Here is an 18,698-nt window from a genome sequence, read left to right as displayed (position 1 = left end):
GGCTAATGCTGCCTGAGCAGGTGTAGAGGCCTAACGAGCTTGGGCAGCCACCCAGAAGGACCCATCCTGAGAACTCAACAATTGCTGGAAAGGCATACACTCAGCGGCGGTTTTCTTCAAAGGGTAAATAGAAAACAGTGGGTCTAGGGGCTAATCATATGGTTGTGGAAAATGCTAGCTTTTCCTTAGTGCTAATTCAGAAAACACGAGGCAAGTTTTCAATGATCCACTCTAAATGTGCAGTGTTATAAATTAATGGGTAATCACAATAACGTGCATGAAATCACACAGTGATGGCATATAATCGCAATGGGTTAAATTTCCTTCAGTTTGTGGAACTCTCAGAAATTCCTTAACTATTAGACCAGCAGTGGCATTATTACTATATTACATGTATTGAATGAAAAGATTCATGAATGCATGAATGAAGTGAATTAACTAGTGATTGTACCTTGGAAATTTTCACACAAGGTTAATTTTCCATTACTAACTGTGCAAGAGTTGGAGTGTTCACTTATTCTTGCAAAATAGGTCTTGCTCTGTGGGCTAATTTCAGATAGTGTTTCCATGCCACTTTTTAGTATGGCTTTAATGCCTATTTCAGAGCAATCCTGGTATATACAGGGTCTTTGAACAAGTTAAGAAGATGTCCCGCAAGGATGGATAAATTTCCTTGGGCATGTGTCTTGGTGAAAAGAGAAAGCCCTCACACGAAAATAAACAATAGCCCATTCTCTGGAAGACTTGGGGTGGTGGTAAGGCACTGGATTTCCATCCGCATATCTCATCTTTGTTGAAAGTGTGAGTGGTACCACCTTAGCTCAATCTATAAGAATGTAGAATAATTATAAAGAAAAGAGCAAAAATCAGAAATTTCTTGCTTTTTTTGTTTTGTGGAGTTAATTCCCTCAAGCCAGATTCCAATACTAAATGATAAAATCAATAGTGTAAAAACTATCTAATATAATGTATTTGAATATTAAGAATTCAGATTTCCCTCAAACTGTGTTTCAACCTGTTCTTTCTTATCAGTATGATTTTCCCTGAAGCCAGGTAAAATAAAATCATTAAAAGGGTCATATACACATACAATATATATAATGGTCACAAAGACTTTCTAGTCTAATCTTATAGAAATTTTTCAAATTAAAATACTATTGCTACCCTGAGGGTTATTTTTTTACTTCTCCTTTTGCGTCAGTGTGGGTTATTTTAATTCCTTTCCCCTGTGACTTTTCAATGGTTTTTGTGATCAACTCAAGTCCCCCATTCTAATTCTAAGAGATGGGACACATTCAGAGCAAGGAATGGGAAATAGTGATGGAGAAGGGTAATGGAATCTATTTTATCCTGAGGCAATAACAAAATGAATTCAATTTGCACAGAAGAATTCTGATTTGCAGCCAAAAGACTAAAAAGGTCTCCTGTTTACTTTTCATTAGAAAAGTATACATGCCACATTATTTTCTGGCTGTGTAATAGCCATTAAATGAGCTTGCTCCTCCCAGCTGCTCGGCTCTGCAAGTTGAGGCTTGTTCTGCATGTTGAAATGGAAAGAAGTGGACTATGAGCCAGCAGACCCAGTTTTGAGTTTCACCTTTTTAACAACTGTCCTTATTCTTGGCAAATCACTAAGTCTCTCAGGTTCCTTAGCTGTAAGTTGGGGGTTGGGCTAAATAGGTGATTATACTAACAATAATAGCAGCTGCCATGTATTGACATTCTACTATGTACCTAGCACTGGGGTGACCACTTGCAATTATGTTACCTCATCTAACTCTCAAAGTCCAGTAAAGTGAGTGATTCTACCAAAGACAAGCTGAAGCTTGGATGGGGTAAATAACCTACCAGGGTCTTAGAGCTGTAGGTAGCAGAGCCAGGATAGCACCCGAGTCTCACATAAAAGTCCATCTGAGATTGCTTCTTGCATATTTACAAGCTAACTGAAAAGCAATCTACAACATGCATCTCAGACAAGAGGTATCTGCAGGTTTTCTTTCTTCACATATCTGCGTGTATTAACTCCAGAAGCATACAACGAGTTTCCCAAACACGCTAGTGAAAACAAAGATGACTGCTCTATTAATGAAATGCTAAGGGTGGCTGGCTCTCTGTAGATTTGGGGAATGTGAGCTGTCATTGCTAAACTCACTGCTGTGCCATATCATCAGGTATTTACATGTCTCACAGTGAAGATTCAGATTTCATTTTACACAACTCATATTTTTTCTAAAGAATTGATATGATGCAAAGAAAATGCCACAAGCTAAGAAGCCAATTCCAAAAGAAGAATTCTAGAAACATTTTGAGAAGGAAAATGAAATAGGGAAACAATAGAAGGAAAACAAATAGGGAGCTTCCAAAATAGCTGTACTAGCTGGGAGATAGTCTTAAAATGGGTAGGTTTAGGCATGTTTGCCTTAAAAAAATCTATCACATGACTTCAAAGACACATGGATATATGGTGAGTGTTTATTTATTCAGTCATTTACTCAACAAAATATACTTACTGTTCTGGGCACCGGAGATACAACAGCAACCAAGATGGAAATGATTCCTGTCCTAACAGAACATACATCGAGAGACAGAAAACGAATGAGCAAATAAATGCAAAAAAATATCTAAAGATTGGGATAAGTGCTATGAAGAAAATAGGATGCTCTTCTAGAGAAAAATGAGTAGAGGAGGCAGTCCATTTTAGGTGGGATAGTCAGGAAAGACATTTACAAAATTTGAAGGATGAGAAGAAGCCAAACATGAGAAGAATCGGGTTTACAAAAGCCTGAAGTGGGAAAATTTGGCAACTTCTAGAAACTATGTGCAGTTGGTGCTTAAGAAACTGTGTGTAAAAATCCACAGCTAACATCACACTTGGTGGTGAAAGACTGAAAACTTTCCCATTAAGACAGGAGCAAGACAAGGATGTTAGCTCTCAACATTTTTATCCAAAATAGGTTCTCAGACAAGAAAAACAATAAAAGGGATCCATCTTGAAAAGGAAAAAGTAAAATCATGTGTGCAGATGACATAGTCTTGTACATGGAAAATCCGAAGTTGTCTAAAAAACCCCACAAAACTATTAGAGCTAAAGGTAGGTACAGGAAAGTTGCAGGATACAAGATCAATATACAAAATCAATTATGTTGCTATACACTTGCTGTGAAAATCTGAGAGTGAAATTAACAAAGCGTTCATTTACAAAAGCATCAAAAGAAAATAATTAGGAATAAATTTAACAAAGAAAATATAAAACTTATACACTAAAAACTATAAAACATCATTGAAAAAATTAAAGATCTAAATAAATGGAAAGACATCCCATGTCGGAAGGCTTAATATTATTGGACAGTGTAGTATTGTTTCGATGGCAAACTCCCCAAACTGATGGGCAGATTTGAGGCAATTCCTATTAAAATCTTAGCTGCCTTTTTGTAGAAACTGACAAGCTGATCTTATAATTCATACAGAAATACAAGGGAACCAAAATAGCCAAACAATCTGAAAAAAGAAAAAAATGGGAGAATTTCAAAACTTACTACAAAACCACAGTAATCAAGACAATGTGGTACTGACATAAGAAGTTTATAAATTTACAAGTCCAGAAATAAATCCACATTATCTATGATCAACAGATTTTTGACTATTGAATGGGATAAGAATAGCTTTTATAACAAATGGTGCTAGGATAACTGGCTATCCATATACAAAGACTGAAGTTGTTCCCCTTTATCATACCATATACAAAAATTAACTTAAAATGAATCAAAAAGCTAAATGTAAGAGCTAAACAATACAATTCCTAGAGGAAAACAAAAGTTTGACTTCATGATCTTGGCTTGGGCAATGAATGGTTTCTTAGATATGACATCAAAAGCACAAGGCACAAGAGAAAAAATAAATAAATTGGTCTTCATCAAAATTATAAATATTTGTTGCTTAAAGGACACTATTAAGAAAGGGGAATAAAACAATCCATAGAATAGGAGAAAATATTTGCAAATCTCTTATCTAATAAGGAATTCATATCTAGAACATATAAAGAACTCTTATAACTCATTAAGAAAAAAACCAGTTTTAAACATGGGCAAAGTTTTGAGTTGAAGTTTCTCCTACGAAGATATAAAAATGGCCAATAGGCAGATGAAAAGACATTCAAAACCATTAGCCATCAAAGAAATGCAAATTAAACCAATGAAAATATATATCCACCAAAAGCTTGTACATGAATAGTCATATCAGCTTTATTCATAATAGCCAAAAAAAAATGAAGACAACTCAAATATCCATCAACTCGAAGATGGAAACATAACATGATACATCCACATAATGGAATATTATTCTGTAATAAAAAGGAATGAAGTGCTGATACATGTTACAACATGGATGACCTTGAAAATATTGTCCTAAATGAAAGAAGCCAATAACAAAGGTTACATAATGTTAACATTCCATTTATATAAAAGATCCAGAATAGGTAAATCTAGAGAGATAGAAAGTTGATTAGTGTTTACCTAGGGCTGAGAGAGTTAGGGGGAAATTAAAGATGATTGTTAATTAGTACATTCCTTTTGGGTTGGTGAAAATGTTCTAAAATTTATTATGGTGAAGGTTGCACAATTCTCTGAATTTACTAAAATTCATTGAATGGTACACTTTAAATGGCGACGTGTATGGTCTGTGAATTATAATTCTGTATTACTGTTACCCGAAAAAAATGCAGAGAGAAAAACAGAGACTAGGGGTAATAGAGATGAAGCTGAAGATATGAGCACATGTGAGACCTCAGAAGACTTTGTTGGCTATATTACTGAATAAGGATTTTATACTAAGGGCAGAGGGAAGCCATAGAAAGATTTTAAGGAAAGGAATGATATATGACAGACAGTTTTAAAAGTTTACTCTGGCTGCTACTAAAGAATGGCTTGGAGAGGTAAAAGTGGAAGCAGGAAGAACAGTAGGCGGCTAAGTAAGTAGCCCAGGTAAGGCATGCTAGTTGTTTGAATTAGGAGTATATTACAGGAGAGACGAGAGAAACAAATGAACTTGAAAGATGTTCTAGAGATTATATCTATCTATATAGTACATATACATATTCATTTTATATATATTAAATATATATTTTCAATTTAAATGAATACCAAAAGAATATAGATATAATTTATAATATATATTCAATTTAAATGAAGACCAAAAGATTAAAAGCAAGTATTTGTTGAAAAAGCTGTTTTTCTTTAAAAATACAGTCTGATACTTAACTAGGAATCTATAAATGATTAGATAATTTTCTGGAAGTCTCAATTCATTTAACTCTATTCTTTTAATGAAAGTAATTTCCATAAGGAATAAAACTACATTACTAAAATTTTATGCAGTTTTAAAAATTTGAGATGGAATTAAAATCATACAAAGAGCATTTGTTAAAATATGAGTTCTAATTTGGTAACTATAACCGTACATCACAAATGCTCACAGAATCTCAATTACTGAAGAGTCCTAAAAGTCACTTATTTAGTCCAATGATGCTGTCATCCAGTGATTAATTTTTTCTACAAAATTCCTGACAGCCAGATCTGATATCCTATCAATGCTGAATACTGACTAATAAGGAGATACTGGAATTGATATCTCTGAAGACTTGCTTGGGACATTAACATTTTTAATGGATGCTTTAAAACATAAACATTTTGAAGCTATACCTATAGGAAAATACTGTAAAGAAATTAATATTTAAATAAATTATAACTATTTTTATAAATAACTTTATATTTACAAATGTGTTTAGTTCAGTTTTATCTTCACAAGAAAGAAAACTGTCTCAATGAAGTCAGAATAAGTTTCTTCTCTATTAGATAAACTAACCATCCATGAAAACTTTGTATACAGCTACTAGCAAAAATTTACTACTGAATGTATACCAAAAAGAATGAATCAGATATCTAGAACTACAGCAATAGCGATTTATCTGGCAATTTTGAGGAATGAATTATGCCATGCAAATGAATCTTACAAATAACCTGTTGTAATCAATTCATGGACTTTTTATCTTAAACAATTTCTCACTGAAATCTTTCTAAATCTAAGATGTTACAAATTTCACTATCATAGAAAATGGGGGAACATAATTAAAAAGCTATTGATGATTCGAGCAAGGGAAACAAAAGCAAAAATGAACTCATGGGACTACATCAAACTAAAAAGTTTCTGTACAGCAAAGGACACTATCAACAGAACAAAAAGGCATCTTACAGTATGGGAGAATATATTTGTAAATGACATATCTGACAAGGGGTTAACATCCAAAATATATAAAGAACTTACATGCCTCAACACCCAAAAAGCAAATAACCCAATTAAAAAATGGGCAGAGGAGCTGAACAGACAGTTCTCCAAAGAAGAAATTCAGATGGCCAACAGGCACATGAAAAGATGCTCCACATCACTAATCATCAGGGAAATGCAAATTAAAACCACAATGAGATATCACCTTACGCCAGTCAGGATGGCCAGCATTGAAAAGACTAAGAACAACAAATGCTGGTGAGAATGTGGAGAAAGGGGAACCCTCGTACACTGCCAGTGGGAATGTAAGCTAGTTCAACCATTGTGGAAAGCAATATGGAGGTTCCTCAAAACACTAAAAACAGAAATACCATTTGACCCTGGAATCCCACTCCTTGGAATTTACCCAAAGAATACAAGTTCTCAGATTCAAAAAGACATATGCACCCCTATGTTCATCGTAGCACTTTTTACAATAGCCAAGATATGGAAGCAACCTAAGTGTCCATCAGTAAATGAATGGATAAAGAAGATGTGGTACATACATACAATGGAATACTATTCGGCCATAAGAAAGAAACAAATCCTACCATTTGCAACAACATGGATGGAGCTGGAGGACATTATGCTCAGTGAAATAAGCCAGGCAGAGAAAGATAAATGCCAAATGATTTCCCTAATTTGTGGAGTATAACAATGAAGTAAAACTGAAGGAACAAAATAGCAGCAGACTCAGAGACTCCAAGAATGAACCAGTGGTTACCAAAGGGGAGGGTGTGGGAGGGCAGGTGGGGAGGAAGGCAGAAGGGGATTGAGGGGTATTATGTTTAGTACACATGGTGTGGGGGATCACAAGGAGAACAGTGAACAGTGTAGCACAGAGAAGGCACATAGTGGATCTCTGGCATCTTGCTGCACTGATGGACAGTGACTGCATTGGGGTATGGATGGGGACTTGATAATATGGGTAAATGTAGTAACCACATTGTTTTTTCATGCAAAACCTTCATAAGAGAGTATATCAATCATACCTTAATAAAAAAAATCACAAAAAAAAGCTAATGATGAATCAGAATCATTATTTTAAAATTCATATAATGATGCCAGTAAGTGAATAAAATTAGTTTGCCCACTCACTTAATGTGTCCATAAACAATAGGGTTGATGGACTCTATTGCCACATTAGGTGCCCTACAGAGATGGTCTCATTTCCTTTCAGAAAGCCTCAGGGAAAAATCTTTTGTGCCCCAATTATTTCAAAACTCTTCATCTTGATTTACTCCTTAGGTATACTCCCCCCAGGTTCATTGCAAAAATATCCTATTTATAAAAAGGGTGTTTCCCTTGTATTGGGAGTTCTCCTTGAATAAAGGCTTTTTAGTTGCAAGCAACAGAGACTAATTTTAGCCAGTTAATCAGAAGAAGCAGTTCATTAAAAGGATATTGGGAAGCTCGCAGAGTTCTAAGACTAGTGACGAGGGCTAGGAAGACCAGGCTTAAGACTAAGATTCTCGGATAAAGGGCTAAAACCACTCTGCAAAACAGACAGGATAAAAATGACCACCACTGCTGCTGCCCTACATACTTCAGTATTCCCATGCTGTCCTACCAGGGAAGGGTTTTTAGAAATGTATTTTGATATCACAACATCATGCATGTAGTAAGGATTCAATGGATGTTCATTCATTCAAGATATATGTATGGAACACCTATTATGTTTCTTGAATTGAATTAAAAATCTTTTGATAAAATTAGGTATATGAGGAAATTATACAATTTTATCCATGTATTCTACAAAACTGTTTAAGCACAAAATACTGCACTTACATGAAAAGTGTAGGACTCTCATGCTTTTTAAGAACTAAAGAATTGAATTGAACTTGATGACATGACCCAGCCAGAAATCAATGTACATCTGGATTGCATGCATTACATGTAGCTTAAAATTAATTGCCTAAGGAAGTAGGAAATAAACTACAATGTGGATTACTGTAAGGCCTCCTTTAAACTAATGACCTAATCATTGTAAGTACCCTACACCTGGTATGCATGAGTAGTTGAGCTCAGATTGGAAAAAGTTGGTGCATAGCTACATTTTATGCTTGGTTAATGCTAAACTCAAGTTAACTGTTCTGGATAAAGATGAACATACAAGCGTTGATAGAGAGCTATTCATTTATTTTCACCTTGAACTTGAGCTGTTTATTTCAAAGTTGTATTATTTGACCAACAATGAAAGCGTAAGATCTCCATACATATAAATCACTCAGATCCAAGTTAGAAACCCTAAATGAACTCAGACATGAGCATCTTGGGGGCCTGTATAGAGAATAAACGCCTCGGTGGAAACCCCTGTAACAGAAGCTTAGATCAAATTAGTTCCTGCTGTGCAGAAAAGAATGCCAGCCATTATCCTGTTCCCGTCAGCCATCAGTGCCCTTGTCCTCTGGCGTGCGGTTTCTGGCCAACATAATGGAACACATTTTCCTTTTGCCTCCGGCTCTACTATGGCTCAGCAGAGCACTGCCTGGTTCACTGCTCTCAAGCTCAAGAGTGAAACAAAACTATTAGGCTGAACATGAAATTAATATTTTTGTAGATTCCAAAGAGCCAAGGATCAGTAATTTCATATGGTTCAATGTAACCTTTATACTTCAGATCCATAGAATATAATCAATGCTAGTATTTCATAAAATTCTAATTATCATGCTTGGCACTGGGTCATTGAAGTATACTTTTAATAACATGAAAAACAAAGCCCAGGAAAGTTAAAGTGCTATTTGGTTAGATTAAAACTGAGACTAGAACTCAAGTTCTTCAACAGCCAGTTTCATGAACTTCCCATGATACTAGGATGCTTTATGGTAAAATTCCTAATGCTTTATTTGGCCAACGTTATGTTCTTAAATTTTTTTAATAACTAGCCAACATTGAAAATGTGAGGTTTTACATCAAAATCTGGATTGCCAGCTTTTCTTTAAAAATGGCGAAATTTTTTTCTTGGGTCCAGGGCCAGGGTTGAGGTGAGGAAAATGAGGTACTTTGTAGATAACAAAAATTTCAAGGGGTGCCAAAAAAAATTTTGGTAATCAAGATAACTAATACTTTAATGTAATCTTTAAAGAATCAAAATTAATGCAAAAACTCCATGATGCAAACAAAATATCATAAATGTTAAATGAAAATAGGTCATTGTTCATTTGTTTATAGCACTCTGTTACTATAGGATGGGAACAGTCATTTCCAATCAGCCCTATACTTGCCCATCAAGTCTTGATACTAGGCAGATTTATGAGAGTTGACAATTGTATGCGAACAAAATTAACACCACAGAGTTGTATATATACTCAGGTTTTTTTACCGTAGAGCTTTTAATAACTTTTCCCACTTAGTTCAAAATATGGAAAGATATTTTCATAAGTGTAATAAACATTTTTCCTTTTCTCTCAGGTTCCAGTATTGCCTCTCATGGTGATCCCAGGTGAACTGAGCAGAAGAACCCTTGGCTGGAGATGAAGTTCCCAGGCAGCAGGGTCTCCATTCAACCCTCTTCACTCCTGTGTCCTCTTTTGCTTTTCCTCAACTATCTTTTAAATATTGGCAAACCCCAGAATTCAGAGCCAAGCCCCTTTCTCTTCCCTAGTAATCGCATCCAGAGATTGAAATTATGGGTTTAAATGCCTTCTATATGTGTCCAAATATACGACCTTTCCTCTGAGCTCTACATTTTAATGTACCACTGCCTACTTGATATTCTACTAGGAATAGATTCACAAATTTGACTTATTCAAAACAGAAAAATTTTTTATTTTTTTTGCCCGAACTTGTTTCTTCCCTGATTTTCCCCATCTCAGTGTATAATTATCACCATCCTCCCAGTTCTTAAGATGAAACACCAAAAGTCCTATTTGATTTATGTAATCTTTTCACCTTCCACCTTCCCATTACAAATACTATTAATGCTAAATTTTAAAAAAATCTCAAATCTACTCAGTGTTTTCTGTCTCTATTGCTACTATTGTGGTCCAAGATACCATCTCACCTCCTGACTATTGCGAAGCTTTTCAATTGGCTTTTCTGTTTAAACTTGGCACTCCATCTCTCTCTGCCATTCCATCTTCCATTTAATAACCAAACCGATCTACCTACGATACAAATCAGATTATGTTACCACCCTGCTTAAAAACCTTACAGTGCCTTTCTGTTGCAGTTAGACTAAAGTCCACTCTACTCACTATAAGCTACAAAATACTTAACATGGTTCCTGCATCATCACATTCCCACCACACCGGATTCTGTATTCTCAAAAACACTCTAGGCTCAATCTCTCCCAGAGGTCTTTTCTTTCATAGTCTCTTTGCTTGAAATGCTCTTTCCACAGATCCTCATGTGGCTGGTTTCTTCTCATCGTTCAGATCTTGAGTCACCTATCACCTCCCTACAAAGGCTTCTCTAATCAGCCTGTCTGCAAAAGGTCCTTTGGCCACAAGTTCTCATGTAACTTCCTATCTCATGAAACTACTCTGCTTCCTTGTTTTATTTTTTCCTTTCCTCCTGTGAAATTCATGATATATTCCCAGCATCTAGCTTATTGCTTGGAAAGAGCAGATGCTTAATAAATATTTGAATGAATGCCTAGGTCTATGAATGAGTAAATGAGACCAAATGTATCTCAAGCAGAAGACTTTAAAAGGAGTATTAACTATTATAAACTCTCTAAAGAACCACTGAAGTTAATTTTTTCTCCAGAAACACAATGCTTTGTTTTTAAAATGGTTATCTCCATAAACTTACTTCAGAGAGAAATATTTCAATCCAGAAAACACACAAATGCTTATTGTGACACAGTATCTGGGTCCTGGAAAATGACTTTAGAGAAATTTAGAGTCAAAACAACCACATGAAAGTATATGAATAATAAAGAAATAAACAAAATGAAGACCTAAGCAGACTTTGAGAATGGTAGCAGCTGGCAAAACTCTGGAAGGATAAAATGGTACCCTGGTAGCATTTTTCTCTGTAACTTTCATTTTTCAGTATCTTTAGACAGCATCAGTCTCTGTACACATTTATGGTTCCTAAATGACAGAGGCACTCTGGTTACCAAGGAATCTGTCCACCGAAGACAGAAATAACAGCATCAAAAGAGAAATTGAAGTACTTTGGTCTCATCTTGTGATCCTCCTAAACTGGCGACAAACTCAAGATACACCTCCTTGATGTGTTTTGGCACATTGCATGTGTGTTCCTTGGTTTTTGTTTTTAATTAAGGCATCATTGATATACAATCTTACAAAGGTTTCACAGGAGCAACACTGCGATTATTACATTCAACTATATTAAGTGCCTCCCACACCCCATTGCAGTCACTGTCCACCAGCATTTGCATAGTGATTAATGATGTTGAACAACTTTTCATTTGCTTATTGGCCACCTGTACATCTTCTTTGGAGAAATATCTATTCAAGTCCTTTGCCCACTTTTTAGTTGGGTTCTTTTTTGTTGTTGTTGAGTTATAGAAGTTCCTTGTATAGTCTGAATATATACATTATCAGATATATGATTTGCAAAAATCTTATCCCATTCCATAGGTTGTCTATTCACTCAGTTGATTGTGTCCTTTAATGCACATAAGTTTTAAATTTTGATTTAGTCTAATTCATCTTTGTTTTACTTTCGTTGCCTGTGTTTTTACTGTCATACCCAAGGAATCATTGTCAAATCCAATGTCATGAAGTATTTCCATGGTTTCTTCCAAATGTTTTATAATTTTAAGTTTTATGTTTAGGTCTTTGATCCATTTTGAGTTAATTTTTTAATATAACATAAATTCACCCAACTTTATTCTTTTGCATGTGAATATTCAGTTTTCTATAGCCTTCTTATCACAAATGAACACTAACTGGCTTTAGGTTAGGGATAGTTACATAAGAAAAACTTTTCTGATTAGACCTAACAACTTTTTCTGACAAAAGAAGATAATTTATGTCATATACAAACAAACTAGTATTAAACATCAACTACCCCATTTAATATTTTCAAATATTAATTTTACAAATATGTTCATTTTTCTAAGCCTAAGTACTCATGATACAGAACTGTTTTATTTAGAGAAGCATTCATACCTAAATATTCAACTACTGGAACTGTTTTTTTTCCCTGAAAGTATCTTCAGGTAGCACCTGGTTTTGGAAATGCCAAGTTTATGCATGAATTTTGAAGTATTTGTCCATCTAAAAGTAAGGCAGGAAATAGTCTCGGTAGAATCTCATGGACCAGAGAGAGAGACAGAGAGACAGAGAGACAGAAAACATTTGAAGAGAAAACTCTACAAACATTAAAACCCTCAAAAAATTTCCCCATACCACACCTTTCTAAAAAAGGAGACATGACTACTGTCAAATCAGAAGGCAAATGGATGACTCAGGTGGCACTAATTTTTCCTAACTTACTTGAATCTATAAAATAGGCAAATTTTTAAAATTATTCTACCAACTTGACATTATTGCCATTCATAAAATTATTCCATAAGGTGGAAAAATAATAAAATAAACCTCCAAGTATTAAACATTTCTAGGTTATTATGCAACAAAACAAATTCTAATCATCAAACCAATATATTTTTCATTCCTATTATGCCAAATAATTCAATTATGAACTGCAACCAAAATATAAATTACACCTATATTGTGGTAAGTACTGTATACTCTTAGTTCAAAGGAATACTATTTCTTGTCAAACTGATGATTGTATCATGTAACCCGAATGATGACATTGGCATATAAAGACTCCACCACTCTTTAAAAACTGTTTCTAGTCTATTCCATTTTAAATACCATCCAATAATATCCTTTAATAACATTAATGTACCACCAAATTACTTTCCTTATAGAACAAAGACAAGCACTTTAAAGCTTATAAAATGACTAATTCTTAATGTTGTCAAACTAAGTTAAGCAACTTAATGCAATTATTAAATGTACCAACTTCTTTAAAAATTGTACCAATTACAGAAACTTTCACTGTTTTTTATAATGTACATCAGTAACTTGGCTTAAGCAAAAATGTTTGGGCAGGATGGCTTTTTTGGAGGGGGGAGAGTGATGAATTTTGGTAGCCATTTTTGAAGCCATAGCCAAATCCAAGTTTTTGGTAATACTCTGCATTCACACAAATCAAACAAGAGCACTTGATATTATAAAATGGAATCTCTTCCTTTATCTGGTTTTGAGCTCATAGTGCTAAAGTAGGGCACATTCTTGTTTTGCTTTAGAGCCTCCATTGTCAGTATTAAGGGTAGTTTTCACCATAGACAGAACAACTTTGGTTTCAGCTGGGCAGCTTTTAGAATTGCCCATTGCCTGGACAGGTCTTATACCACTCTCTGTTATACTGTGATTAATTATTTCAACTCTGAACCTAGTTTTTACCATCAATAAATTGAGGTTATTAATTCACCCTTTTACCTTAATGTATTTTCAATTGCTTTCGTCTTGTTTTCTCAACACCAAAGCCTGTGGATGTCTTTTAAGAATATATTCGTCCTTCATCCCCTCCCTCTCTCTTTCACCCATTCATTCAATTGCTATTCTGTCATGCCAGGTACAAGGTTGAACTAGTATACCACAAACAAAACAGACATGGTCCCCACTCTCTTGAAACCTACAGTCCAACAGAGATGGCCAATATTATAAATACACATAAAATTTCAATAATTATATGCTCAGTAAAATAAGCCAGGCAGAGAAAGACAAGTACCAAATGATTTCACTCATCTGTGGAGTATAAGAACAAAGAAAAACTGAAGGAACAAAACAGCAGCAGAATCACAGAACCCAAAAATGGACTAACAGTTACCGAAGGGAAAGGGATTGGGGAGGGTGGGTGGGAAGGGAGGGATAAGGGCAGGGAGAAAGAAGGGGGCATTACGATTAGCATGTATAAAGTTGGGGTAGGGGGACATGGGGAGGGCTGTACAACACAGAGAAGACAAGTAGTGATTCTATAGCATCTTACTACACTGATGGACAGTGACTGTAATGGGGATTGTGGGGGGGACTTGGTGAAGGGGGAAGCCTAATAAACATAATGTTCTGCATGTAATTGTAGATTAATGATAACAACAACAAAAACATTTCAATAATTATTTCAGTAATGCTGAGTGCTAAGATACTACAAGAACCTATAAATAGGGGTATCTGATCAAGTCAGGGAGATCAGAGGAATCCCTGAGAAAGGAGACCTTGATCTAAACTCTGTATTTACATGATAAGTAGGCCTTAAACAAAGGGAGCAAAAGTAATCCAAGCAAGCAAACAGCACAAAGGCTCTATGGCGGAAGCAAACATGTTGAATTTGAAGAACTAAAAGAAAACTCAATGTGACTAAAAGGAAGGGGGCTGCATAATATACAATGAAACTGGAGAAGAAGACAGATTCTATAGTCCCAAAGGGTTAGAAGCAGGGAACTGATAGGCTAGTTTTGTGTTTCACAAAGACATTGATGGCAATGTGGAGATAGATTTGGAAGGGGGCCAACATGATGGGTGAATTAGGAGGTAATTATAGTAGTTTAGGGAACAGATCATTGGTAAATCAGAGTATAGACTACAGTGGAGGGAAGGCAGAGAGATTTTAGAAGTATTTAGATAAAATGAACAGATTTGGGTGATGGATTGGGTATGGGGAGTATATTAGTTATTTATTTCTGTGTAAAAAATTACCCTAAACCTAGCAGTTTACAATAAGTATCTCATAATTTTGGTGGGTCAGGAACCATAATTAGTTGGGTGCCTCTGACTCAGGCTTAGTCATAAGGCTGCAATCAAGGCGTTGACCAGGGATGCAGTGACCTCCATGTTTGACCAGGGAAGGATTCACTTGCAAGCCCACTTGGGTGGATATTGACAGGCCTCAGGTCCTCACTAACTGTTGACCAGATCTATCAGTTCCTTCCCACATGGACCTCCCTGGGGCCTACTCACAACACAGCAGCTTGCTTTCTTCAGAGTGAGGACAGGTCTTCCAAAGGGGGCGCCACCCTTGCTGACACCTTGATTTTAGACTTCAGGCCTCCAGAACTGAGACAGAATAAATTTCTGTTGTTTTAAGCCACTCAGTTTGTGGTAATTTGTTACAATAGCAACAGGAAACTGATACACCCTTCCACAGTCATTCCCTATTGCTGGATTCATGGCATTTATCACAGTTGTAATAATTTGTTCACTTATTTATTGTGTCTCACCCAATACATAAGCTCCATGAAAATGGAGGCTTGTCCTGGCTCTTAGCATAGTGTCTACAATATATTGCATTCCTAGAAATTATCTGTAAAATTAATGAATGGATAAATGTCCCCCAATAGATAGCAAGTCTTGTAAGACAGAGATCCTGTCTATTGACCATATTTCCCAAAGTCTCCAGCACAGAGCCTTGCCCAAAACTGTTGTTGAACTAGGTTTCAGTTCTAGAAATCAGGAATTCTGGATTCTAGGTATCATACTGCAATTTACAGTTATGTGACAGCCCCGCCTCTACGTTGGGCACATCTGGTATTAGATCTAGTTGAAATAAGTTTATTCCTTATATGTCTCCTTAGCCCTAATGAAAAGCAGGTCCAGAGAGCATTCATTTTCTCATACTGTACACGATCCGGAGTGCTTGGAATATTGTAGGGACACAAAATGTTTGAGACTTTGGGGTGCATTAAAATATCAAGAGCAGCCATAACTGAAAGTCAACACTGCATCTTGGAGTAAACTCTGGAAATCAACTCTGAACCTCAATATTCTCAACTGAACAAGACTAACTCTTAGTGTGAACCTGTGAACCACCTGGCCTATAGCAGGGGCTCCCTGAGTGGAACCAGATTATTAATAACCCTATGCCACTGACCAGACTCAGCCTTGAACACAGCATTACACAAGAGCTCCAAACCAGTTCCCTCACTTATTGGCTGTGATTTTCATCAAGGTATTTTACTTTTCAGAGCCACAGCTCTTTTGCCAAAAACTAATGATAATGCCTGCCTCGTAAGAGTGGTTCTGACATTGAAAATAAATGAAGTAACCGAGTAGTTAAAGTGCCTGGCTCCATATGTTATGTAGTTACTATTTTGAGCAAAATCCTTGGCTTTCTAACGTGTGCAGTGATCATGAGTAAATACTTTTACTTCCCTGGGCCTAAGGAAACAACGAATGGGTCTAAGTGACCCTGTCTCGACGAACCCAAGTTTGGGAGCCATCGAACCAAAGGCCAAGTGAGGGTTCCATGATTCCATGATTCCATGAGTCTCCCTCAGCAACCTACCAGTTATCAGGGCTTACAACGAAGAGCAACGTGACAGGTTCTCTAGAAGAGTCCAGCCTCTGAGGCAGCTCTTAAACCAGGATAAGTTGAAGCTTTTTTTCTGACACAGGCCACCGGGTAAGGAGCGCGCGGGTCACAAGTTACGCGGTCCACGACCTCCCTAAAAGATCCTCGGTTACCGGGGCAACGCGTACGTCACCGCGTAACCTTACGTGCATCTCAGCGATAAGCCCACAGAGCACAACGCGCAGGCGCTTCGTGGGAGCCAATGGGTGCGGCAGGAACATTGGCGCCGTTCGGCCCCGCCCCTTCCAGTCGGCTTCGGGGGCGGGGCGGCGGTGGGAGTGCGCCCGCCTTTCCCGGGCGAGGGGCGGTTGTTGGTTACGCATAAGCAGCTCCCCAGGGCCCGCCCGGAGCCAGCCCCGGCAGCGGCGCCCTCCCACTCCCGGGCACCCCTTGGACGGGGGCTGCAGTGGTGCAGGTAGCGGACCTGAGGTGCAGCTGACCAGGGCCCGAGAAGAGCCTGACCGAGTCGGGGCCCAGCACGAAGCCCTGCCCCGGCCGTCGGGCTCAGGGTTCCCGCCCGCCGATCTCCAGCCATCAGAGTCGCGCTACACGCTGGAGGCCCTGAGCTCCGTGTCCCCCCAAGCCCCGGGCCTCTTGCGGGAATGTTCAAAAATGAGTACCAGGTAACCCGAAACGGCTCTCAACCTGTTCATAATAGTGTTCTCCCCGTGGGTGAGGTAGCTCGCGTTCGGGCCCAGGACAGTGCTTCCCCACTACCCCAGCCTTGACGGGCTTTTTCGGGGTGAGAAGGAATTAGTGGGTGAGTGGTAAAGAGAAAGAAGAAAAAGAAGGCAACCAAGGTCTGGGCATCTGATTCGGCTTTTGCAACTTCCAGTTAAGTGCTTTTCGAAGAGTAGGGATTGCCGGTGATTCTGATTGAAGTGCTGATCTGCAGTTCCCACCAGATCTCCAGAATCAGAATCTTGAGGGCAGGGCCCCTAAATCTAGAGTTTTAACCAGCGCTTTGGATTCCCACGATTAGATGCACAGTGGTGTCTCATATGCTGTTTAAAAAGACAGGGAATAAGTGAAAGCCTGAATGGGTTAAACCAAGAAAGAAAAGCATTTTGGCCGTGTACTGTCCCGTTTTCCCCCAAAACTAGGGAGTCAGTGATTCTCAAACCATGGGGTACATAGCATCACTTGGGGTACTTGAAAAAATGCAGATTTATTGACCCTCACTCCAGATCCAGTAAATCAGAATCTTTGTAGGTGGGGCTGGTTAATTTACCTTTGAACAGCTTCCCCCAGTTGATTCTGATGCAGATGGTCCAAAGAAGACACTGGGAGAAACTGCTTCTGGATTTTCCTGAGTCACCTTGACTCCCCTAGAGTCTCCAGCCCATGGCCCACTTTTCTTACCTCGCTGGGCGTCTCCCTTGCTGCTTTGTCTCCTTCCCTCCCGTCCTACCTTTACCTGAGGTTACCTTCTCTACTTACAAACTGTCTACCATATAGTCCCGCTGTTAATATGATAAACAGTTTTGTCCCTGTGCCCCAAAACAGTCCTCCACGGGTCACTTCTTTGTTGCTCCTTTTTAACCAAATACTACCAAATGATGTCATTTCTTTATTTGATATTATTAAATGTGTGAGAACAATTTTAGTTTCTCTCACTTAACATAGGTAAAATATACTTTTATAAAACATGTGTCCACTGTGGGCAACGTGGAGGAAGCAGAAACAGATTGGAGGAGAGTTTTCTATCTCAATAGATAAATCATTTTTCTCTTAAAATAAAAGGCTGCCATATTTAAAGATCATAGTCCTATATGACCCAACCCAAGAAGCTATAGTAATTCTGTCCATGCACAGTATGAGCGTAATGCTGAGGAAGAAGAAATTAGATGTCTTAGAGTGATTACATGTTAAAACTCAGAAGTAAAACATCATTATATTACTGAGAAAAATTAAAAGCTGCAAAGTCTTTACAAAAATCAGACACTTTTGCTCATGTGCTGCTTATAATTCAAACAAGCCATAAAAGAAAACCATGTTAAGTCTTCATTTCAAGGTTCTCAATTTCTTGTAATTAACTCTTCCTC

At 37.4% G+C, this 18,698-nt stretch overlaps 1 protein-coding gene and 1 long non-coding RNA gene across 8 annotated transcripts in view; one reads left to right on the top strand and one right to left on the bottom strand.

Moving 5' to 3' along the window:
- The window catches only part of LOC140848130 (uncharacterized), a 132,716-nt gene extending 115,968 nt beyond the window's left edge, over window positions 1-16,748 (bottom strand). The window contains exons 1-2 of the long non-coding RNA XR_012128674.1: window positions 16,588-16,748; window positions 15,264-15,359 (exon numbers count right to left, since the gene is read on the bottom strand). This is a non-coding gene — a long non-coding RNA (uncharacterized lncRNA). The remainder of the gene's footprint in view (window positions 1-15,263; window positions 15,360-16,587) is intronic.
- A 148-nt stretch (window positions 16,749-16,896) lies between these two features.
- CFAP20DC (CFAP20 domain containing) overlaps window positions 16,897-18,698 on the top strand; it is a 201,382-nt gene continuing 199,580 nt past the window's right edge. For 4 of the 7 annotated variants that reach the window (XM_037019235.2, XM_037019233.2, XM_037019234.2 and 1 more), the window contains exon 1: window positions 16,898-17,276. Coding sequence is in view for 5 of the 7 variants with exons in the window: in XM_037019233.2 (XP_036875128.2) it covers window positions 17,256-17,276 (21 nt within the window). In the remaining 2 variants the exon portion in view is untranslated. Of the gene's footprint in view, window positions 17,277-18,698 lie in introns of all 7 variants that reach the window. The other 3 variants (XM_037019232.2, XM_037019236.2, XM_037019238.2) reach the window with 2 other exon arrangements.

Source organism: Manis javanica, chromosome 3 (genome assembly GCF_040802235.1).
Source record: "Manis javanica isolate MJ-LG chromosome 3, MJ_LKY, whole genome shotgun sequence".
Lineage (NCBI taxonomy): Eukaryota > Metazoa > Chordata > Mammalia > Pholidota > Manidae > Manis > Manis javanica.
Note: the sequence above shows the minus strand (reverse complement) of the source record. Positions and strands in the feature narration are given on the sequence as shown.